The sequence below is a fragment of the Balaenoptera borealis genome, assembly GCF_965194805.1.
Source record: "Balaenoptera borealis genome assembly, chromosome: 19".
Classification (NCBI taxonomy): domain Eukaryota; kingdom Metazoa; phylum Chordata; class Mammalia; order Artiodactyla; family Balaenopteridae; genus Balaenoptera; species Balaenoptera borealis.
In genome coordinates this window covers 13,656,986-13,681,325 of record NC_138878.1, presented here as the reverse complement: position 1 = coordinate 13,681,325, position 24,340 = coordinate 13,656,986, and the positions used below count along the sequence as shown (strand labels likewise).

General features: G+C 39.7%; 1 protein-coding gene across 3 annotated transcripts in view; it reads left to right on the top strand.

The window, feature by feature from the left end:
* PHLPP2 (PH domain and leucine rich repeat protein phosphatase 2) overlaps nucleotides 1-24,340 on the top strand; it is a 77,162-nt gene that overhangs the window by 26,246 nt on the left and 26,576 nt on the right. For 2 of the 3 annotated variants that reach the window (XM_082369777.1, XM_082369776.1), the window contains exons 4-9: nucleotides 9,102-9,292; nucleotides 15,957-16,082; nucleotides 17,774-17,928; nucleotides 19,702-19,848; nucleotides 20,230-20,460; nucleotides 21,706-21,908. In XM_082369777.1, coding sequence (XP_082225903.1) covers nucleotides 9,102-9,292; nucleotides 15,957-16,082; nucleotides 17,774-17,928; nucleotides 19,702-19,848; nucleotides 20,230-20,460; nucleotides 21,706-21,908 — 1,053 coding nt within the window. The remainder of the gene's footprint in view (nucleotides 1-9,101; nucleotides 9,293-15,956; nucleotides 16,083-17,773; nucleotides 17,929-19,701; nucleotides 19,849-20,229; nucleotides 20,461-21,705; nucleotides 21,909-24,340) is intronic. The other variant, XM_082369778.1, reaches the window with a different exon arrangement.

Sequence of the window (24,340 nt, the reverse complement as noted above, 5' to 3'; positions counted from 1 at the left end):
TTGAGTTAATACAAGTATATACAGATAGTGGTTATCTATTAAGCAGTGATATGTAATGTGATAATTATGATGTAACAATCAATTTGGTATATACCTGTTGAGAATTTTCTAACTTTTATTCCTATCTAATGTGTATTTGCAGAAATATATTTTGTTTACATAAATGCTGTCATTTGGTGTTGGTCTTCATGCTTTTTTTCTCCCAACAGTGTTTTGGAGGACTTCTCTTAACTATCTTCTATATGCATTTCTTTGTTGCGTACTATTGGATGTCATGTATGTATTATAGTTTATATAACAATTTCCCTAGTGATGGACTATTACAAATAACACTGTAGTAAAATTGCATCTTTGTGCACCTGTGTTTCTTTTTTTTTTAAATGATGTAATTGGAATTTTAATTTTATTTATTTTTTTAAATTTATTTATTTTTGGCTGCATAGGGTCTTCATTGCTGCGCACAGGCTTTCTCTAGTTGCGGTGAGCAGGGGCTACTCTTTGTTGCAGTGCGCAGGCTTCTCATTGCAGTGACTTCTCTTGTTGAGGAGCATGGGCTCTAGGCACGTGGGCTTCAATAGTTGTGGCTCGTGGGCTCAGTCATTGTGGCTTGCAGGCTCTAGAGCGCAGGCTCAGTAGTTGTGGCGCACGGGCTTCGTTGCTCCACGGCATGTGGGGTCTTCCCAGACCAGGGCTCGAACCCATGGCCCCTGCATTGGCAGGCAGATTCTTAACCACTGTGCCACCAGGGAAGTCCCTGCACCTGTGTTTCTTCAGAGTAAATCTCTAAACATGAAGTTATTGGGTCATAGGATATTTATTCTCATTTAAAATACTAATAGTTACTACTGCAAAACAAAAGTATATCCCATCAGTATATCAGAGTACCCCTTTGCTCACAATATCACCTTTTAATATTATTAGCATTTAAAACTTTTACTAATCTAATGGATTAAATGTTGGTCTCATTGTTTTGATTTTGTTTACCTGATTACTAGTATGGTTGAATATTGTGTCATATTTACATTGATCTTTAAGTTTTCTTCTCCTTTGAATTAACCCTGGATATTTCTGTTGTTTATCCTTTTTCATATTGATCAGAAGGACTTTTGTATATATTCTGAATATACATCCTCTGTATACTGTATTTGTGACACATTTTTTTTCCAGCCTGTAACTTGTTTTGTAGTTTTACGTAGTTTTTTATTGTGCAGAAGTTTTATTTAATCAGATTTAGCCAGTCTTTTCCTTTAATACCTTTACATTCCTTCCCTATCCTAGCTCATAAACATACTCTATATTTTCTTCTAGTACTTTTATATTTTTAGAATGTGATATGAGGTAGGGATCTAACTTCCTTTTTTCTCTGTTGATAGCCAGTTGTTCCAACAATACTTATGAAATAGCTCATCCTTTTCCTGCTGATTTGAAGCATCACCTTTATTATTATTAAGTTCCTATACAGGCGGGGGTCTATTTTTGGACTCTATCCTATTACATTGATGTCTTTGTCTTATGCTAATACCAACACTATTTTTAGTATACCTATATGATAGATTCTGATAGTCGATCAGGAAGTTCCCATTCACTTTTCATCTCTGAAAAATCAGGGAGATCTCTAGAATCAAAGAAATCTTTCTGAAGAAGTAGTATTTGGGTTGGTTCTTTAAAAATCGACAGAATTTCAATAATCAGAATGGAAAAGGAGGACAGAGGTGGGGTATTAGGAATTTCAGTGCATGTTCTGTGAATCACACACAGAGAAAATTTGAGTCCAGATTGTTTTGGGCCTTGAGTACAATATCAGGAGTTTAGCCTTCATTTGACAGATGGTAGCAGGAAGTGATGGGATCCAAGTGCGCCTGAGAAAGATGAATCTGGCACCAGAGTGAATAATAATTCAGGCATGAATTAGTAGGGATCTGAACTAGGGAATGGGAAGGAATCATTCGTGTAGAGACTTTTTGAAGGAATAGTCAGTAAGTGTTGATGGTTGATTGAAAAAAGGAGTTGAGGAAGAGAACCTAAGAGGCAAAGCCGGCTCTGAGGTTTTGAGGCTGGGTGGCTTTGGGAGACTGACAGGACTTGAGTTGTGAGAAGGATCTGGTTTGCAGGGATGGTGATGACTTGGTTTCAGGCATGTTTAATCGTAAATGGTGGTAGACATCCAGTTGGAGATGTCTGGCAGGTAGTTGGAAGTGTGAAACTAGGAGCTTTGGAAATACAAATCTGGGAGTCAGGTACATGGGAGTGTTAAATCCGTGGAAGTTGTTAAGATTATCTTGAAAATAATACTTAAATATAGGAAAAGAAGGAGGCTTAAGGCAGAACTTTCATTATAACAACTAGCATTTGTTTTATACCCTTACTATGTGCTGAGCATGTACTAAGGTGCTGAGCACTCTATGTACCTTTTCTCATTTAATCCTTACAGCCGTGTAGGTAGATATTATTACTCTGGAGAGGTCTTAACTGGTTCTAAATCTCTTCTTTTTTTTTTTTTTTTTTAAATTAATTAATTAATTAATTAATTTTTGGCTGAGTTGGGTCTTTGTTGCTGCCCGCAGGCTTTCTCCAGTTGTGACGAGCAGAGGCTACTCTTTGTTGCAGTGCGCGGGCTTCTCACTGCGGTGGCTTCTCTTGTTGCGGAGTACGGGCTCTAGGTGGGCAGGCTTCTTTAGTTGTGGCTCACGGGCTCTGGAGTGCAGGCTCGGTAGTTGTGGTGCACGGGCTTAGTTGCTCCACGGCATGTGGGATCTTCCCGGACCAGGGCTCGAACCCGTGTCCCCTGCATTGGCAGGCAGATTCTTAACCACTGTGCCACCAGGGAAACCCTAAATCTCATCTTCTTAACCTGTAAGGTACTCTACCATATAGTTGATGGAGAAACAGTTTAGAAGAATAAGAGGGATCCATAAAATGTGAGAACTGGGAAAGACTAGGGATCATCTAATCCAACTCCTTGGTCTTAAACTTGGGAAACTAAGGCCTAAAAATAAGGAACTTGTTCAGGGTCACGAAACCAGATTGTGGGATTGCTTAGCCACCACTGCTTCACAAGATTTTCTACTGAAATACTTCAAATCACAGAGTGTGTTCTTGTGTTGGGTGGGGGGGTGGCTATTGCGAGTTTGAAATTTGTTTTGAGGTTTCCTGTTTTACTCTTTAAATGTAAGTAAATGTTTCATTTTTACCCCAAAATGTATCAGCCAGTATTTATTTATTTGTCTGTTTAACTTTTTATTTTGAACTAGCTTTAGATTTTCAGAGCAGTTGGAATGATAGTACAGAGAGCTCCTGCACACCCTTTATAAAGTCATTTGAGCCATTGTTCCTGTATAAATAGTGCTTCATCTTTCTCTGGCTTCTTTAAAGATTTTTCCTTTGTCTTTAATTTTCAGCAGTTTGATTATGAAGTGTCTGGGCTTGAATTTCGTTGAGTTTAGCCTGCTTGGGGTTCACCAGTGCTCCAGATATTCTGTCCAGGTTTTATAGGTGAATTCAGTGGGAGAGAGAGGGTAGAGTGGGCTTTCTCTGTGTAACTCAGAACCAGAACCTTAGTGGCATCTTTTGATTAAAAGAAGTATTTCAGGGCTTCCCTGGTGGCGCAGTGGTTAAGAATCTGCCTGCCAATGCAGGGGACACGGGTTCGAGCCCTGGTCTGGGAAGATCCCACATGCCGCGGAGCAGCTAAGCCCGTGAGCCACAACTACTGAGCCTGCATGTCTGGAGCCTGTGCTCCGCAACAAGAGAGGCTGCGATAGTGAGAGACCCGCGCACCGCGATGAAGAGTGGCCCCCGCTCGCCGCAACTGGAGAAAGCCCTCACACAGAAACGAAGACCCAACACAGCCAAAAATAAATACATAAATAAATAAATTAAAAAAAAAAAAGTTACACTTAAAAAAAAAAAAGAAGAGGTATTTCATTTTGATATAGTCCAATTTAACAGTCTTTCCCTTTATTCTTTTCTAGAAGCTATATTGCTTTGCCTTTCAGTTTATATTCACAATCTGTCTGTGTGACTTCATTTTTTATTGTCTGTTTTGAGTATCATCATGAGCTCATGGGCTTATTTATATTTGTTTCAATTCATTTGCACCCATTTTTCTTTCTGATGCTCAATTTGTCCCATCTCAGCTGGGGGGAGCTCTTTCAGGTTGCTTTCTATGTCCTTCCAACATGACCCAACTACTGTCTTTGATAGCATTCTAGATTTTCCATTAAGTTCTTGATCTTTTCATCCTCTGACTCACACCAGGAATAGATTATTTTTCTAAGGACTCCTGGTTCATTTTAGTGAAAAATGGTATTTAGAGACTGTACTATGGGCAATAGACGTATTCATTGCTACAGGGTTGTCCTTGATCCTTTTTTTTTTAGAAACTTTTTTTTTAAATTATAAAAGCAATCCATTTTCTTTATAGAACATTTCAAAGTATAAATATATAGGGAAATTAAAATTATCCCTAATTTTCCACTTAGAACCTTAGCTTTCGTGATTATAAGTCTGTTTTTTAATTAGAACTCTTAGACATTCCAAACGTTTGTTAGAACTTCCTCATTCTGTTTTTTACCACTTTCAGAAGATCAGAGACTTGAGGCACTCTGAATATCTAGCAAACCCTCCAAAAATAATAATAAACAGCATGTTATTTCATGTATAAATAACTTATCCCCCCCAAATTGAATGTTCCTTTCTGAGAGTGGTGATGGATAGATTTAGGAGTTTTCCCGGTGATAAAATATAAAGAAATAAGGCCAAGGAAAGAGAGACTCAAAGAATTGTACATCGATTGATATAACATCTGTTTCACGTAAACTTCAAAAGAGACTATTAGACAATTTGGAAACATGAGAAGCTATAATGAAGTCCCATTTTTATTTGATGTAGCTAACTTTGTAGTATATCATGCTGTTAACCAGGATGGGGAATATAAATGCAATAGCAAGTTTGGGGAAAATGATGAGATTAAAAAAAACCCAGCTTCATTGAGATATAATTCACATACCATAAAATTCACCCTTTAAAAGTGTACAATTCAGTGCTTTTTAGTATATTCAGAGAGTTGTGCAACCATCACCGCTATCCAATTTTAGAACATGTTTATCACTGTAAAATGAGACCCCCATATCTGTTAGCAGTCATTCCTTATTTCCCACTCCCACAACACCTGGCAACCATGAATCTACATTCTGTCTGTATAGATTTGCCTATTCTGAACAATTGATACAAATGGAATCATACATACTTGGCTATCTGTGGCGGCTTCTTGTACTCAGCATAATGTTTTAAGGTTCACCCATTTTGTAGCATGTATCAGTACTTAATTTCTTTTCATGGCTGAATAATATTCCATTGTATGCATATACCACATTTTGTTTATCCACTCATCAGTTGATGGACATTTGTGTTGTTTCCTCTTTTTGGCTATTATGAATAATGCTACTGTGAACATTCATGTACAAGTGTTTGTGTGGACATATGTTTTCAGTTCTCTTGGATGTAGATGTAGGAGTAGAATTGCTGGATTATATGGTGACGCTATGTTTAAGCTTTAAGGAACTGTCAGACTGATTTCCAAAGTGACTGCACCATTTCATAATCCCCCCAACCATGAAGGGTTCTAATTTCTTTACATTCCTGCCAACACTTGTTATTGTTTGTCTTTTTTGATTATAGTCATCCTAGTGCGTGTAAACTGGTATCTCGTAGTTTTCATTTACATTTATCTAATAACTAATGAGGTTGAGCATCTTTTCATGTGCTTGTTGGTCTTTTGTATATCTTCTTTGGGGAAATACCTGTTCAAATCCTTTGCCCAATTTTTAATGGGATTATTTGTCTTTTTATTGCTGAATTGTAATAGTTCTTTATTTTGGATGCAAGTCTCTTATTAGGTATATGATTTGCAAATATTCTCTCCTGTTTTGTGAGTCTTCTTTTCACTTTCTTGATGGTGTCTGTTGAAGCACACAGACTTTTATTTTCAAAGTCCAGTTTATCTGTATTTTCTTTTTCGCCACTTGTGCTTTTTATGTCAATATCTAAGAAACCATTGCCTAGTCTAAATTCACAAGATTTATTCCTATCTTTTCTTTTAAAGTTTTATAGTTTTAGTTCTTACATTTAGGTCTATAATCCATTTTGAATTAATTTTTGTATGTGGTGTGAGGTTAGGGATTCAACTTCTTTCTTTAGCATGTGGATATCCAGAATTCCCAGCACCATTTGTTGACAAGACTATTCCTTCCCCATCGAATTATCTTGGCACCCTTGTCAAAAATCAGTTGTCCATAAAGTAGGGGTTTTTTGGTGAACTCTCAATTCTATTCTATTGCTTTATGTCTATCCTTATATCAGAACTGCACTTTATATGCCAGCTCCTTACTTTGTAGTAAGTCTTGAAATTGGGAAATATGAGTCCTCCAATTTTGTTTTTCTCTTTCAAGATTGTTTTGAGTTGAAAAGACTGTTTTTCAACTGTTCAAGCTGTTCTGAGTCCATTGCATTCTATGGGAATTTTTGGATCAGTTTGTCAGTTTCTGTCATGAAGTTATCTAGAATTTTGATAGGGATTGCATTAAATCTGTAAATCAATTTGGGGGGTTTTGCCATCTTAACAATATTAAGTCTTTGTTCCCAGGGACACTGGCTGTCTTTCCATTCATTTATGTCTTTTATAATTTCTTACAACTATGTTTTATAGTTTCAGTATACAAGTTTTGTACTATTTTCATTTTATTCTTTTTGATGCTATTATAAATGCAATTGATTTCTTAATTTCACTTTTGAATTGTTTATTTCTAGTGCATAGAAATACAACTGATGTTTTAAAAATCTTGTATCCTGCAACCTTTCTGAACTCATTTATTAGGTATAATAGTATTTTTTTGGTGTGACTTACCTAGGAAGGTAATTTTCTATACACAAGATCATATTATTTTCAAATAGAGATAGTTTTACTTTTCATTCTGATACTGGTTTTGAATCTGTAAAATTTTTTTTAATTTTATTTTTTTGTTGAAGTATAGTTGATTTACAGTGTTTCAGGTTTACAGCAAAGTGATTCAGTTTTATGTGTGTGTGTGTGTGTGTATTCTTTTTCAGATACTTATTTTGTGTGTGTGGGGGGGTGCCGTGCCATGTGGCTTGTGGGATCTCAGTTCCTTGACCAGGGAATGAACGCTGGCCATGGCAGTGAAAGAGCCAAATCCTAACCACTGGACCACCAGGGAACTCCCCTCAGATACTTTTCCACTACAGATTCTTATAAGATACTGAATATAGTTCCCTTTGCTATACAGTAGGTCCTTGTTGTTTATCTATTTTATATATAGTGGTCTGTATCTGTTAACACCAAATTCCAAATTTATCCCCCCCGCCCTTTTCCCCTTTGGCAACCGTAAGTTTGTTTTCTATGTCTATGAGTCTATGAATCTGTAAATTTGAGGTGAATGGGGACATCTGTTGGACATGTCTAGCAGGCAGTTGGATGTATAAGATCAGAACTAAGGGAAGATTGGGGCAGGAGATAGAAATTTGAAAGCCCTTATCAACATATGAATAGTGTAGTTTTGGGGAAGTGGAAGCCAGATTGAAGTAAATTGAGTAAATAAAAGGTGAGGTAACAGAGATAGCTAATATAGAAGCACAAACGAGAAGAAAAGAGCCTCAAAAGGTTAAACTTATAGTTTCTTAAAATATGGTTTATGGGCCATCTGCGTTTAAATTACTTGGGATACTTGTTAAAAATACATTTTCCTATGTTCCATCCCAGACCCTCTGAATTAGACTCTCTGTGGATAGGTCTTGGCGTTCTGCATTTTAAACTAATTCTTAGATAATTCTTGGGCACATAGGAATTGGAGAATGCATCAACTAAAGGAATTCTGTTGAGAATGAGAAGGAATGGGAGAAAACTTGAGTGTTTTTGTAGCTTTGATAGAAACAATAGGGAGGGTGGAGTTGAAGAGTGAGAAGAATGAAGAACCAAACTCCCCAAGGAAGGTGGAATTTAGAAAAGCGATGAAAGGATTAGCCTAGAATAGAAAGAGAAATGACTCTTCCATACATCTGGTGTTAACATACAAAGTTTTAAAAGCTTTGAAGTAAGCTAGCCCATTTCTTTATTTCTTTATATGGGAAAAACATAGTTAATAGGGCAAAGCAATGCCCAGGGTTCCATCATCAATTATGTAATAATACTGAGTACAACCCAGTTTTCTCAGTTCCCCATTTATTGCTGTTTGCACAGCCTCATACTGTTGCTGCTCCTGTTCATTTCTGTGTAGAGTTACTGTCTGTTTCTAGTAGTGCTTTAACCAAGAACATCTCTTCTATCATAATGCTCTGTTTTGTTCACTACACCTCAGTCATATAAAGATTTCTAAAGGGTGGCAAGAAATAGAGAAGCTCTTGCATGCATGTATTGCTTCTGCCACCATGATTGGGATAGTTGACTGAAATATCAGCTGAAAGCTTTTCTTCACAAAGAGCAGAATGATGGAGGATTGTGTACAGGACTAGTTGGTCATTTCTTCATTCTAGAATAGACTAAACACAACAATAGTGGCTGTCACTTATTCCATACTTGTTTTGTATCTAAAACTATGCTTAGTATTTTACATTCATTATCTTAATTTTTTATAAGAACCCTCTGAAGGTAGATAGTATTAAGATCCAAACTCTATAAATGAGGAAAGTCAAGGTCAGTGAGATTATGTAGTTCAAGGAAACAAAGTGAGTGGCAGAACCAAGATTCAAACTCAGGTTTGAGTGTCTGACTCCCACGTCCATGATCTTAACCACTCTGTCGTTCTGTCTTTCTTTGTGTACATGGGAGATATGACTGTTGGAAGGATTAACAATGGCATCCAAAATAACATGTTGTTCTCTAGACCAAAATTCGTAGTGCTCCCATTATATAACTTAGGGATGGACAACATTTTAAGACTGAGAGCTTATTTTGTAATACTTATATTGCTTGGTTACTTAAATCTGTATTCGGGCTGCTGAATGTTAACATGTAATACTTTCTTTTTCCCTTTCATTATTTTTATGCTACTTTAATGGTGGCTTTTGAAGTACTCTTTGCTTTTCAGAAAAACCGTGCCAGATGGATCATCTGGATCGAATCCTTCTGTCTGGCATCTATAATGTACGAAAGGGAAAGACCCAGCTGCATAAGTGGGCTGAACGCCTGGTTGTTCTCTGTGGCACCTGCCTCATCGTTTCCTCAGTGAAGGATTGTCAGACTGGAAAGATGCACATTTTGCCTCTGGTTGGGGGAAAGGTAAGACCCACAAAGATGAATTATTCTTCCTTTGATCATCTTAATTAAAAAAATATCACATATGCTTTTCAGAGCTTTTTTCACATCTTTTCAAATAAGCCAATATGAGCATTATTAAAGATTACATCACAAAGTTTTTGTGTTCTTAGGTTTAAACAAAACCACTCAGGCTAATTTAAGCATAAAGCAAGTTCATGTACATCACAGACTCCCTGGGAGGTCCAAAGACTATCCATGCCCCAAATTCTGCTGCAGGACCCGTCTGTTGGAGAAACCCCTGCCTCCACTGCTAGGTACTAAATGCTCTCTCATTGGTACCACCAAGGGTAGACAGAGGATGCTACCACTAGAAGCTGCCTTTGTAAACTAGAAGTAGCTGTTAGCATCCCCTCCAAAATAGATTCTTTCCTGTTTCTCTTTTTCCCCCTTTAGACTGAAATTCAGAGTCTGGGGTGGTCATAAGCTCCTACCCAGCAGCCAGAGAAACCTGCCATTTCTTGCTTCTGCACTAGAGAATTCCCCATCATAGGAAAGCTTGGGGGCCACCACAAGGAAAGGCAGTTCCAGTTCTTTAAACAGAGATAGATGACTGGAAAACAGATAATGTTAATGTTTATAGGAAGTTATACATAATTTTATTTCCTTTATTTTGAATCTTGAAGATCATAAAACAATCTGAATTTAAGGGAACTTCCAGACAAAATGACTTTGTGAATCATGCTTTGAGATAGCCAGTTTGATCCAGATACACAGCAATATAGACAAAATACATATATTTAAAAAATAAACTTATGAAAGGACATAGCTGGACTTAGGAATGTGGAATAGAAATGTAAGTGGTGAGGGCCTACTGGGCTCTGGGTCTGAAAGGTGGCAGCCTAGGGGTTTAGCTCCTATAAGTATTTGGGTCTAAAAGTACTCTGGTTATGATGGGGGACCTGGCCCAAGCTTATTGCTTGAAGCTAGGAAATGAGTGGTATTCTTAGCTCCTGATAAAAAGCTGGAAAAAAACAAACAAAAACCCAAACCAAAAACTTCTGTAAACCACTGACTGGAACCAAGGCTTGTTCCTGGCTATGGTTCTAAACAGATGGGTGGACCCAGTTGTATGCCCTGTGACTAGGAAATGAACAAGCCCCAACTGGCCTAATAAATGAATGTGTGTCACTCCAGTATCATCCGTGGAGCAGGAACCCACCACTGCCAATATGAGACCTGGTTCTGGTCTTGGGGGCTGAAGGATAATGAAGAAAGTAAGTGAAATTTCTCCAAAGGGAGAAGGTGAGAGTAAGGACAAGGTTGGAGGATTGGCGGAGAGGAAGTGGGAAACAGCAAGAAAGAGAAAGAAAAACAAACCTCCCATTTACGTAATTCTTGTCCATTCTCTCTCTTCCCTCACTAATAGAATAGAATTTTGTTCAGGGTGGTGATGGGACCAAGATCAAAAACTCCCCAGCCTCCCTTGTAGCTAGTGGTGGCTAATAAATATAAACAGAAGTTTGCAGGTGGGACTTTTGGGAAAGGCCTTTAAAGTGGGAGAGACGTGGGTGGCTTGACCCTTTGCCCTGTGTTTCCTTCCTTTATGGAACACAGTCTCTTGGTGTTGGAGATGGAGCAGTCATATGGTGGCTGGAAACTGCAAGCATTTGCTGAGTGTGGCCTTCTGGAACGCAGGAGGCGCCTGGGCCCCTGGTGGCAGGGCGGAGCTGCTGTAGCACTCCTGGACTGATGCTGTGTTTTTAAGCCACTATGTCACAGCTGAATGTAATGAACCAACGCACGTACTGAAGAATTTCACAGATAAAACGTATAAGGTAGCCCATAAGGGAGGGTCCGGTATACATCTAATAGCAGTCCCAGAGAAGAGAGTAAAGGAGAATGGATAAGCAATATCTGAAGAAATAACGGTTGAGATTTTTCTAGAAATAAAGACAGACATGAGTGTTCAGATTGAAAAGACACTGGGTACTGAACAGGATAAATAAAAATAAGTTGACACGTAGACACATTGCAGAACATGAAGGAGCAAATCACAGAAGCTTCCAGAGAGAAAAGATTACCTGCAAAGAATTGACAGGCTGACAACAGCTTTCTTTTCATCAACAATATGTGTAGAAGACTATTTGCAAAATTGCTGAGAGAAAATAAATGTCAACCTGTATTCTATATCCAACTGAATTACTTTACAAGAGTCAAGGCAAAATAGGACATTTTCAGACATATAAAGCCCAATGAGGGAGTTCCCTGGTGGTCCAGTGGTTAGGACTGGGTGCTTTCACTGCCGCGGTGCAACCAAAAAAAGAAAAAAAGACTGGTACTTCCCTGGTGGCACAGTGGTTAAGAATCCGCCTGCCATTGCAGGGGACACGGGTTCGATCCCTGGTCTGGGAAGATCCCACATGCTGCGGAGCAACTAAGCCCGTGCGCCACAACTACTGAGCCTGCGCTCCAGAGGCCGTGAGCCACCACTACTGAGCTTACGCACTATAACTACTGAAGCCCGTGTGCCCTAGAGCCTATGCACCGCAACTACTGAACCCATGCACCGCAACTACTGAAGCCCGTGTGCTCTAGGGCCCGCATGCTGCAACTACTGAGCCTGCATGCTGCAACTACTGAAACCTGCGCACCTAGAGCCCATGCTCCACAACAAGAGAAGACACCTCAATGAGAAGCCTGTGCACTGCAATGAAGAGTAGCCACCACTCACCGCAACTAGAGAAAGCCCGCACGCAGCAAGGAAGACCCAGTGCAGCCAAAAAATAAGTAAAAAAAAAAAAAAAAAGACTTAATGAGCTGGCATATATCCTCACTGAAAGGACTACTAAAAATGTATATCTAAAGAACAACATCCCTTGGGCTTCCCTGGTGGCACAGTGGTTAAGAATCTGCCTGCTATCGCAGGGAACACAGATTCAAGCCCTGGTCCGGGAAGATCCCACATGCCGTGGAGCAACTAAGCCCGTGTGCCACAACCACTGAAGCCCGCGCACCTAGAGCCTGTGCTCCGCAACAAGAGAAGCCACTGTGATGAGAAGCCTGCACACCACAACGAAGAGCAGCCCCCGCTCATCACAACTAAGGAAAGCCTGCGCGCAGCAATGAAGACCCAATGCAGCCAAAAATAAATAAATGAATAAAAAAGAGTGGGCATGAATTTCATTTAAAAAAATAAAAAATAAAAAGCAACACCCCTCCAAAAAACAAAGAAAAAAGAAGAAAGAAAACAACAAAGGAAGGTAAATTTAAAGGGAAGGCATGAGATAAATAGATGATGAGTGCAGACACTGACAAAATATGGTAGTAAATTTAATATTGATTGTAAAAACGTTTAAAATTTTTAGTATTTTAAATATAAATTTAAATTTAAACAACTAAAGCTCAAACTATCCTGAACAGTATTCAAGATGTGGTGGTGTGTTCAGTAAGGAAAGTGTGATGCAGTTTTGGGATAAGTGATTCATGAGTATAACTTGGAAGTTTCTAGCTGACTCACCAAGATTCAGTAGCTATGACATACTAAAGTGAGACATCAGACAAAGATGTAAGTGGTTCCATAACTATGAAAAGACTTGATCCTCATCAAAGCTATATAGGTTGGGTTGTTGAAGAGAGCTGTTGTGCCATGAATCCCTGCCACCACCCCAAATGGTACTAGGGGAGGTTTCTGCCTCTTTCCTCAAGCCTAGTGAAAGAGGTTTCAAAAGGACCCAAGAGAGCCTGATATGGGTCCCCTGCAGAAAGGGGGACATAGTGCACTGGTGTCCTGCCTTTTAACCAGGAAGTCTCGAGGACGAAAGATAGGCTGCCAGCTGCTTTGGTGATAGAGCAAAGCGCCTAACTCATGTGTTGGAATCATTGTGTACTCTTTGGGTTTGTTAGTATGTGACCCAGATGGGTTGAGAGAGAGCAGGAGCCATTGGGTAGGTGAGTGGATTCTCTTAGAATATGTCCAGTGGGGCCACCTGGAGGGGCAAACAGACATCACTGGAGGGTGGGCTGTCAGTGGACCACCAGATTCCTTCAGGTCTGAGGAGGGAGTGGTCACCTGCTAGAATGGCACGCATTAGCCTGGTCAAGGGATCTGTACGAGAGAAGCCATCATTGGTTGTATTGGGGGGCCGGGTATCCAAAGAACCCTCAAAAGGACCTATTGAGGAAGATCATCCCCTTTAAAATCTGGTAGGCCCAGAGAGTGTGAAGTCAGGTTATGACTCTACTAGTCTAGTAAGAACCTTTGGGCTTGCGTCTTCCCTGTCCTTCCTCCTGCCCCACTTCAATGATGAAGGGAGTCAGAAATGGCTTCTATCCCAGCACCTAGTAAGTAAGGGAGGAGGTGAGTCCAAAATGTAGGCCAAGGTACCCCTTGCAGGCAAGCAGCTACCTCCAGTGTGCCGCAGTGGTGGGGAAAGGGTTGGAGCAATCTTACCTTCGAAGTGGAAACTTTGGCTCTTATCATGTGGGCCTGCAGACTCTCCTGTTCTGAAACAGGCCTGCATTCTTGCATTACCGGGACTTGTACTGGCTGTTGCTAAGCTGGGAATGCTCCTTCCGCAGGAGGTTTCCACACCTTGCTCCTGAACCCTTGTGGGGTCTTTGCTCATATGTTCCCTCCTCAGTGAGTCCTTCCTTGACTATCCTATTCATAACTCAGATCACCTACCCTGTTCCCCTCCAAGCCTGTACCCTGCTTTATTTTCCTTCATATTACTCATTCTGTATTTTATCATGTTATGCTATATCATGTCACCATTTTAATTTATTTATTTATGTATGTATGTATGTATGTATGTATGTATTTATGGCTGCGTTGGGTCTTCGTTGCTGCGTGCGGGCTTTCTCTAGTTGCGGTGGCTTCTCTTGTTGTGGAGCACAAGCTCTAGGCGCGTGGGCTTCAGTAGTTGTGGCTTGCGGGCTCTAGAGCTCAGGCTCAGTAGTTGGGGCTCATGGGCTTAGTTGTTCCACAACATGTGGGATCTTCCCGGACCAGGGCTCGAACCCGTGTCCCCTGCAATGGCAGGCGGATTCTTAACCACTGTGCCACCAGGGAAGCCCTCATGTCACCATTTTGATATATAAACTCCACTGAGGGCAGAGGGTTTGTTAGTTTTTCCCCTGTTATGTCCCCAGCACCCACAATAGTAAAATGTATTCATTCAGCAGATAATTATCAAACTGAGATTGTTTTGTGATTTAAAGAGTAATAAATAAATTTACTTATGGCTATGCCCTATGAATCCTACTCCTTCAACATATCTGTTAAATAAGTATTCCTTTGGTTTTTTCTTTTTTTTTTTTGGCCGCACTGTGTGGCATGCAGGATCTTAGTTCCCTGACCAGGGATCGAACCCGCGCCCCCTGCAGTGGAAGAAGCGTGGAGTCTTAACCACTGGACCACTAGGGAATTCCCCCTTTGGTTTTTTTTAAACAGCTTTATGAGATAGAATTCATATAGTGTACAATTAACCCATTTAAAGTATACAATTCAGTGACTTTTAGTATATTCACAGAGCTGTGCAACTATCACCGTAATCGATTTTAGAATACTTTCATGACCCTTTGAAAAGAAACCCTGCACTACTTAGCCGTCATCTCCCCATTCCTTCTCCAGCCCCAGGCACCCGTTAATCTACTTTCTGTCTCTATAGATTTACTGATTCTGGACGTTTCATATAAATGGAATCATACAATATATGGTTCTTTGTGACTGACTTTTTTCGCTTAGTGTAACGTTTTCAAGGTTCATGCATGTTGTAGTGTGTATCAATATTTTATTCCCATTTATGGCTGAATAGTATTCCATTGTATGGATGTATTACATTTTGTTTATACATTTACCTGTTGATGAACATTGAGGTTATTTCCACTTTTTGGCTATTATGCATAATGCTGCTATAATTCACATACAAATTTTTGTGTGGATGCGTCTTTTCTTGGGTATATACCTAGGAGTGGAATTGCTGCGTCGCATGGTTGCTTTTGAGGGATTGCCAGGCTGTTTTCCAAAGTGGCTGCACCATTTCACATTCCCACAGCAGTGTATGAGGGTTCCAGTTTCTCTGTATGCTTGCTAATGCTTGTTATCCAACACTTGTTATTATCTGTGTTTTTGATTTTAGCCGTCCTAGTGAATGTGACATGGTACTTTGTGGGTTTTTTTTTTTTTTTTTTTTTTTTATTTATTTATTTTTGGCTGTGTTGGGTCTTCGTTTCTGTGTGAGGGCTTTCTCTAGTTGTGGCAAGCGGGGGCCACTCTTCATCGCGGTGCGCAGGCCTCTCAGTATCGCGGCCTCTCTTGTTGCGGAGCACAGGCTCCAGACGCGCAGGCTCAGCAGCTGTGGCTCACGGGCCTAGTTGCTCCACGGCATGTGGGATCTTCCCAGACCAGGGCTCGAATCCGTGTCCCCTGCATTGGCAGGCAGACTCTCAACCACTGCGCCACCAGGGAAGCCCTACTTTGTGGTTTTGACTTGCATTTATCTAATAACTAATGATGTAGAACATCATGTCATGTGCTTCTTGGCCATTCCTGTCTTCTTTGGAGAAATATCTGTTCAGATCTTTTGCCTATTTTAAAAAATTGAGTTGTTTGTCTTGTCCTTTGATTTTTGATTGGGATTGTTTACTTTAATCGGTTCTGGTTTTCTCCCCTCCTCTTCTTCAGGTAGAAGAAGTGAAGCGACGTCAGTACTGCCTTGCATTCAGCTCAGCTGGAGCCCAAGCTCAGACCTATCACGTCAGCTTTGAGACTTTGGCTGAGTACCAGAGATGGCAGCGGCAATCATCCAAGGTGATAAGCTGTCAGACGTCCTGATGTGGAGATAAGAGCAGAGAAACCCAACAGAAGTATATTTTGAAACTGAACTTACTCCCAAGAGATCAAATTATAATTCTTATGCACATCACTCTGGGCCTTTCTGAGTACATAGTGAATGAAATGGAATTCTCCCAGGTCCTTAACTTATTATTTATATTTGCATAGTACAGAATGCTTACAAAAGTGTTTTCAGGTGCATTTACCTTTATACCATCTCTGTGAAAAAGGTAGGGCCTTGAAGGATTTGAGACACAATGAAATTCAAATGACTCTCCCTCGACCATAGTGGTCAGTGATAGATAGAGCTGTTCCCTAACTCGTAGCCTGGTGCTTCTGTATGTATTTAGCACAGCTTTGATGAACCACTTTAAATTTGAACTTACTGATGGGACATGACCTGTGATCCTGTCACAAACCATTATTCCTGTATGCTGAGGATAATTGGCTTTTTAGCATAATTTCTGCTTTCCTAGCCTTTAAAGATGAAGTGCTCTAAAATTGTATTTCATTTTCCAAATTCTCTTGTTCTCCTAGCCATCTTTTCAGAATTTAAACACATTTTTCTTTATGGAGCTAAATAGCTGCATGAAGGATTGTTTCAGTATAATGACATGCCATCAAAACATGAATGACTTTTGCAGTGATATTTTGTTTGTTTTAGACCCATTTTCACAGTCCATGTTGTATTAGCCTACTATTATAGTAATATAAATCTTGTTTTGGCTTCATTGGATTTTCTGTGCTTGCGGTGGTAATAAAATCTTCTCTGAATAAAACTAGTTTCAATTTTAAATAGCTATTTCATTCTTCTGCCCTTGTAAAGAGAGATTAATATTTTTTGAGCACCTTTTGCATGCTAAGCAGTGGTGCTGTGTGCTTGGTTATTTAATTTTCCTCATGACAGATGAAGAAACTGCACAAGTAAGGAACAGGGCTTGTGTGGCTGCAAAAGGCTGTGTCTTTCAGTATCACACTCCCTCCTAAAGTTTTGTACAGTTACTTTGAATCATCTTTACTTCTTGCATGAACTATTAACTTTCCATCTTTATGATTTGTATTTTTTTTTTACCTTTTATTTGTAGACACTTTACAGCTTATACCTTTCTGTTTTTCAAGCATCTCATGGTTTTAGGAAAAAGTAAAAATTAACTGTTTCTTATAAATGAATAATCGGATCTCATGACCTTTCTTTTCTTTCCCATCTTTTTTTAAAAATAAATAAATAAATAAATTTATTTATTTATTTTTGGCTGCGATGGGTCTTCGTTGCTGTGTGTGGGCGACCGGGGGCTACTCTTCATTGCGGTGTGCAGGCTTCTCGTTGCAGTGGCTTCTCTTGTTGCGGAGCACAGGCTCTAGGCACGCGGGCTTTAGTAATCGTGGCACACAGGCTCAGTAGTTATGGCTCGCTGGCTCTGGAGTGCAGGCTCAGTAGTTGTGGCGCATGGGCTTAGTTGTTAACGCGGTCTAAGGGCTTCTTCCCGGACCAGGGCTTGAACCCGTGTCACCTGCGTTGGCAGGCGGATTCTTAACCACTGCGCCACCAGGGAAGCCCCGCCCATCTTTTTAATCGGTGCCTTTTTGTGTCAATGCCGTTCCATCCTCCACTGAGTGGGAAACATTTGGGGCTGGCTCAGATGGCTCTTCTCTTTGACCTTGTCCAGGTGGTGTCCCAGCGTATCAGTACCGTGGACCTCTCGTGTCACAGCCTTGAGGAGGTTCCTGAGCATCTCTTCTACAGTCAAGATATCACCTACCTCAACTTGCGACACAACTTCATGCAATTAGAAAGACCAGGGGGCCTTGACACTTTCTACAAGTATGTGGGGCATAGGTTTCCAGACTAGCTTACTAAAACTGAATCGTAATCAATACCTATAAGCGAGCATGTTTACCATCATATATATATTTGAAAACTTCCCCTCCATTTTGAAGAGGAAGTAAGAATTTTTATTCACACAGTTTTCCCACTCCCCTTCTCCCCTCCGTACAAGAGAAGATAGATGCACAGTTTCCGTTTCGGAGGCAACATTGAGCTGCCCTTGATTTGGATAATCCTTTTCTCTATGTCATTGACAGCAGTGCATGATCTGCCTCCAGGGTAAATCGAGATTCTGTATATGGGAAGTTTTTGAATCAGAAGTTTCAAACTTAAATAACTTAAAGGAAATAGGCCAGATTTCAAGAATTCCACTCCCAGGTTAGGGCTTTTATCTCTCCTTTGCGCCTGCTACTGCCAACTCTGAAGCCTTTTGTCAGCTATGAAACCTCTCTCTTCTAATAAAGGAACCATTTCAGTCCTAAGGGACAATGACCCGTATGTTTTCCCATCTTCTTTGTTAGAATATATTCCCCATTCCCACCCTCCACCCATTTCATCTCCTTCCTCCCTTTAAAAATGGGCGGAAGTGAATAAATATATGGTGTAAGTAATTGGGCTTCTTGTGGGGAGGAGAGAAATTGGAAATTAAAGCGTTCAAATTTCATGGTGATTAAAAAGCTAAATGCACATTGAAATGACATATTTTATATACTTAGTAACTAATATTTCTAGAATAATTTTCAGAAAGCATATGATTTTTACCTCATCTGAAATGTTTTGCAAAGGTTTTCAAATATAAGCCTATATTTAGTAATGAAATAATTATTTTAATAATATTGATATTTAAAAATAAAAACAAGCTATAATTTTAAGGAAGTGGGTTTCTAGTATTTCCTTCTGTTTCTATGAAAAGAGGGTTAATCTAGTTTGAGGGCTGGATTAGCAATTTGGAAGTCAAGGTGCCAAGCCGAAGGAACAATCAGTACTCAAGATCAGGATATTTGGAAGTCAGAAGTTGAAACTTTGGAAGAGGAACATTAGAGAGAGGTATCAAGGATTCAAATCTAGAAGCAGATGATATAGTTCATCATCGTGGAGAACACCACCTCAGCCTTACCATCTTGTACTAGTATAGTAATGAAGTATAATACTTCTAAGTAGAATTACAGGAGTGACTCCTATGGATCCTATTTATGATGATACTATCTCTCAGTGAGACATTATATAGATACTTTTACTTCTACAAAAAAAAGTATCATCACATTACAGTAAAACTCAGTATCACTTACATATTTTTAAGCTCTAACTGGCCCATTCATTTCAAGTGACTTTTGAGCCAGCGTAATTTCAGTACAAAAAAAGAAATTGCTTATAATGGGATTTGATCTGAAGGTTTGTTAGCTATTCCTGTGTCCATGGGTTGATTAATTATTGTTAAGGCTTTCGTATATTGCATGTAGAAATTTAATAAAGGAAAAGATTTGAAGCATATCAGTAATGATTGATTCACTTTGATAGAAAATAATTGTACCAATGTGAGCTTTTCAAGATTTTCTGCTTTTTTAAGGAGAAGAGAGAACAACTCCTGTCACACCAGACCTGGTTTTCTCGATAGCTTGGACTGGGTGTTAGTCATCTTAGTGTCTATGCCACACATAATGTTTGGCACATACTGAGTGCTCAGTAAATATTTGCAGAACAAATTCTTTGATGGACATTTAAAATAGATCACTTTTTCATTCAGTAGTATAATGTGTCTTTGCTTTTTAGATTTTCTCAGCTTAAGGGCCTGAACTTGTCCCATAATAAGCTTGGGTCATTTCCTGTACTGTTATGTGAAATTTCTACCCTGACCGAGCTCAACCTTTCCTGTAATGGATTCCACGACCTGCCGAGTCAGATTGGCAATCTGCTGAAGTAAGTATCTGACTTTTACTAGATTTGTCTTTTCCTGTGTTTGCAGCATAAGGAACTTGTCTGGCATTTGGAATGAAGGTAGTTCCATGAGCTCTTGCAGTGAAATAAAACATGCAATTATGAGGATTCTGGTCAGCAGCAGATACTTGCCTACAGAAGTAACTAGTCCCTCAGTTTTAACAGCAGAGGCTCTGATTACCCTTGATGTTAGAGGGACCATCTGTATTTCAGTTATCTTAGTAAGAGTCTATTTAGATAGACTTAGGGCATTTTATCATTATTGGACTCATAATAAGTTAATGACAAGTCAAAATCCATAATTCTAGTTCCATCCATTCCAGTTAAAACCTTTCATCAAGTAGTTTTGTTTTCTTCTTGCAGTCTTCAAACCCTCTGTCTTGATGGCAACTTTCTGACTACTTTACCTGAAGAATTGGGAAATCTGCAACAGCTTTCCTCCCTGGGAATTTCCTTCAACAACTTTAGTCAAATTCCCAAGGTTTATGAGAAACTCACTATGTTAGATAAAGTGGTTATGGCAGGAAACCAACTGGAAGTGCTAAACCTGGGGGTGCTGAACTGTATGAGCCACGTCAAACATGTGGATTTGAGGTGAGGTCATTCTTCACCATGCCTTCCTTTTGCCTGACCTCTAATGAACCTTTACGTTTTCTTTTTATGAAGACTCTTTAAAACATTAGGATTTTAGAACACTGTATGTTTTCAAAGCTGTAGTTAAGCTTCGTTTTTCACTCAATGGCAGAGAGATTATGAATGAGGTAGGTGTACCATGTGGTAGAGACAAAGGTTATTCTGACTTACCCTCCCAGCAATGTTTTATGAGAACTCCGATTTCGTCACATTCTTACCAGTGTTGGATTTTAGCAGTCTTTTTCCTTATTGTCAATGTAGTAGGTAGAAAATAGTATTTCATTGTTTTAATCAGCATTTATGGTGAGTGAGTTGAGTGTCTTTTTGTATGCTTATTGGTAGTTTGTATTTTTCCATAAACTTGACCATTTTTCTGTTGAATCATTGGGTTGCTTCTTGATATCTATTGTATTATAATTAAAATGTTAACAGTTTTACTAACAATTTTTAATAAGAGTTTTATTCCCTTTTTAAATATATTATTTATTTATAATCTTTTCCTAAAGGAAGCTAGTAAAACACACATACTGGATGTTTTGTCATTTACACTAAGTCATCGATGTCCCTTATAAAGACATAGTAACAGAAAAATTTATTGAAATGCAGGAAAATGAACAGGCCTGCATGCATTAAATCAGATACTTATATAGAAGAGAACAAAGAAGTCATCATTTTCTATAATTTGCCCTTGAACTATTCCATATTGATACAGATTATTTTCCTCTTCATTAATTGCGATAATGGGAATCTTAGCACTAGAGAGAGTAGGCAGAGCAGCAAGAGGAAGTATGACTGCTTCCTCTTGCTCTTACCTGGTGCTTACTCCGTGAATGCCTTGCTACTCCTAACCCGACAGGTTATGTTCATCTTCTTGTTCCTTTGTCCTATTCCTTCATCCCTACCTAATATACTTGGTATTTGGGTGCAAGTTTTAAACTGTTCGTGGGCATGGTCCCCTTTCCTTTCTCTTTATTTAATTTGTACATGTATTTGCCAATCTGGATTGTCTCTAACTTAGTTTATAAACAAAGAACTCAAGGTACAGCTATCTGTGGTTACTTACTTAGTACCTTGCAAAATGAGGCAAGTAGTGAAATTCTTATGCTGTTTAGGAAAGAGAAAAAAGGATCATACTTCTATTTTTCTTTTGGTCAGTGCATTTAGTAAAATTTATTTCTAATGATTTTCTTATTTCTGAATATTAAGGATGAACCATCTGAAAACCATGGTTATTGAGAATCTGGAGGGAAATAAGTACATCACCCACATGGATCTGCGGGACAATCGGCTGGCTGACTTAGATCTTAGCTCCTTGTGCAACTTGGAGCAGCTGCATTGTGAGCGCAACCAGCTGAGGGAGCTGACGCTCAGCGGCTTCTCCCTTCGAACTCTCTACGCCAGTTCGAACAGTGAGTTCTCTACCCAGCCTCCTGTATTTCCTCTTGTAGCTCTTGTCCAAGCTTTCCAAGAACAATGGCATCTGGGGTGTTCCTCAGATACTCTGCGAAGCGGAGTTTGAGGTTCACTGAGACCTAGCTTTAAGTTTGCCGTCGACACTTCAGTGGTTGAGATATGCATAAAAAGACATTGCAGGACAATTTGAGATTCACTAAGTGAACATAATAATAAGAGGCATTCTGCAAAATGACAGGAAGTTAGGAGGGTGGGCAAGCACGTTCAAAAGAGAATATGGTCACATATTCAGTGATGGTCTAAAACAAGGGTTGTCCAGCTACAGCCCAGGGGCTAAATCTGGCCTACCATCTGTTTTTGTATGGCTCACGTGGAATGGGTTTTTACATTTTTTAGTGGTTGGGTTTTAAAAAAATCAAAGGAAGAATAATTTTGACATGGGAAAGTTATATGAAATTCAAATTTAAGTGAATAAAATTTGATGGGCACACACCCACATTCATTTGTCTACATATTAACCACTCTCATGCTACAGTGGCAAAATTGAGTAGTTTTAAGAGAGACCACATGGCCCACAAAGGCCAAAATATTACTAAATATTTAGCCCTTTACAGAAAAAGTTTGCCAATCTCTAGTCTAAAACCTTGTGCTGCCTCAGTTCCAGAATGAGAAGCCCTTCATTTCAATAGTGATTTATTTGCCCCAGGAATATTTTTCAATATAAAAGGCCTCATATTTGTTGAGGCCATTCTGTTTATAGAGAGTTCTTCTTTACCGAAGAAGTTATACAGTTGACCCTTGAACAACATGGGTTTGAGCTGTACAGGTCCCCTTTTTTTGGTTTGTTTGTTTTGTTTTGTTTTGGCCACACCGTGCAGCTTGCGGGGTCTTCGTTCCCCAACCACAGATTGAACCTGGGCCACAGCAGTGAAAGCACTAAGTCCTAACCACTGGACCACCAGGGGATTCCCTGCACAGGTCCACTTAAACATGCATTTTTTTCAATAGTAAATACATTTGACCCTTGAATAATGCAGGGTTTAGAGTCACCAATCCTCTAAACAGTCAAAAATGGGAGTATAACGTTACAGTTAGCCCTCTGTATCCATGATTCCGTATCTGTAGATTCAACCAACCACGGATTGTGTAGTATTGTAGTATTTACATATATATATAAAGTTATATGCAGATTTTCAACTGCACAGAGGGTCAGTGCCCATAACCCCCACATTGTTCAAGCGTCAACTGTAACTACTTTTTCTGTGTTTAAAGAAGTAAAGGAGGGCTTCCCTGGTGGTGCAGTGGTTGAGAATCTGCCTGCCAATGCAGGGGACACGGGTTCGAGCCCTGGTCTGGGAAGATCCCACATGCCGCGGAGCAACTGGGCCCGTGAGCCACAATTACTGAGCCTGCGCGTCTGGAGCCTGTGCTCCGCAACAAGAGAGGCCGCGATAGTGAGAGGCCCGCGCGCACCGCGATGAAGAGTGGCCTCCGCTTGCCACAACTAGAGAAAGCCCTCGCACAGAAACGAAGACCCAACACAGCCATAAATAAAAATAAATTAAAGAAGTAAAGAAAAAGATGTTTAATTTCACTAAGTATCAGTCAAAGAAATGCAAATTTAGATAATACCATTTTATACTCATCAAATAAAAATAATAACACTAAGCTTACTGAAGATGTGGAGAAGCAGTACCTCTCAAACGCTGCCAGGGGGAGTTGGTAAAACCAACACGGAGAGCAGCATGATGGTGTCAGAGAAGACAAAGATACACAGAGCCCGTGTTCTAGCAGCTCCCCTGCTTGGAATATCTCCCAGACACTCACATAGGAGATGTGTCCTAGAATGTTTATCACAGTATTGTATGTTATAGTGAAAAAAACTAAAAATATGACTATAAATAGGAAAATGGGTAAACAAAACAGTGATAAATTTATATAACAGAATATTGCACAGCAATGGAAATGAATGTACTAGAGCTTTGTGTATTAGTATGGATAAATCTCAGAAATCTTTTGAGCAAAAAAAGGAAGTGCATGTTTTGATATCCTGCAGTGAAAGGAATGGTCCTCTTGAAACAGAAAGGTACCTATGAATTACTCATTCTAAACGCCTATGGATTGGACTTCCCTGGTGGTGCAGTGGTTAAGAATCCACATGCCGTGGAGCAGCTAAGCCTGTGTGCCACGACTGCTGAGCCTGAGCTCTAGAGCCCGCGAGCCACAACTACTGTGCCCACGTGCCACAACTACTGAAGCCTGTGAGCCTAGAGCCCGAACTCCACAACAAAGAGAAGCCACCGCAATGAGAAGCCCGCACACCACAACGAAGAGTAGCCCCCCGCTCGCCGCAACTAGAGAAAGCCCGCATACAGCAATGAAGACCCAACGCAGCCAAAAATAAATAAATAAATTTATTAAAAAAAAC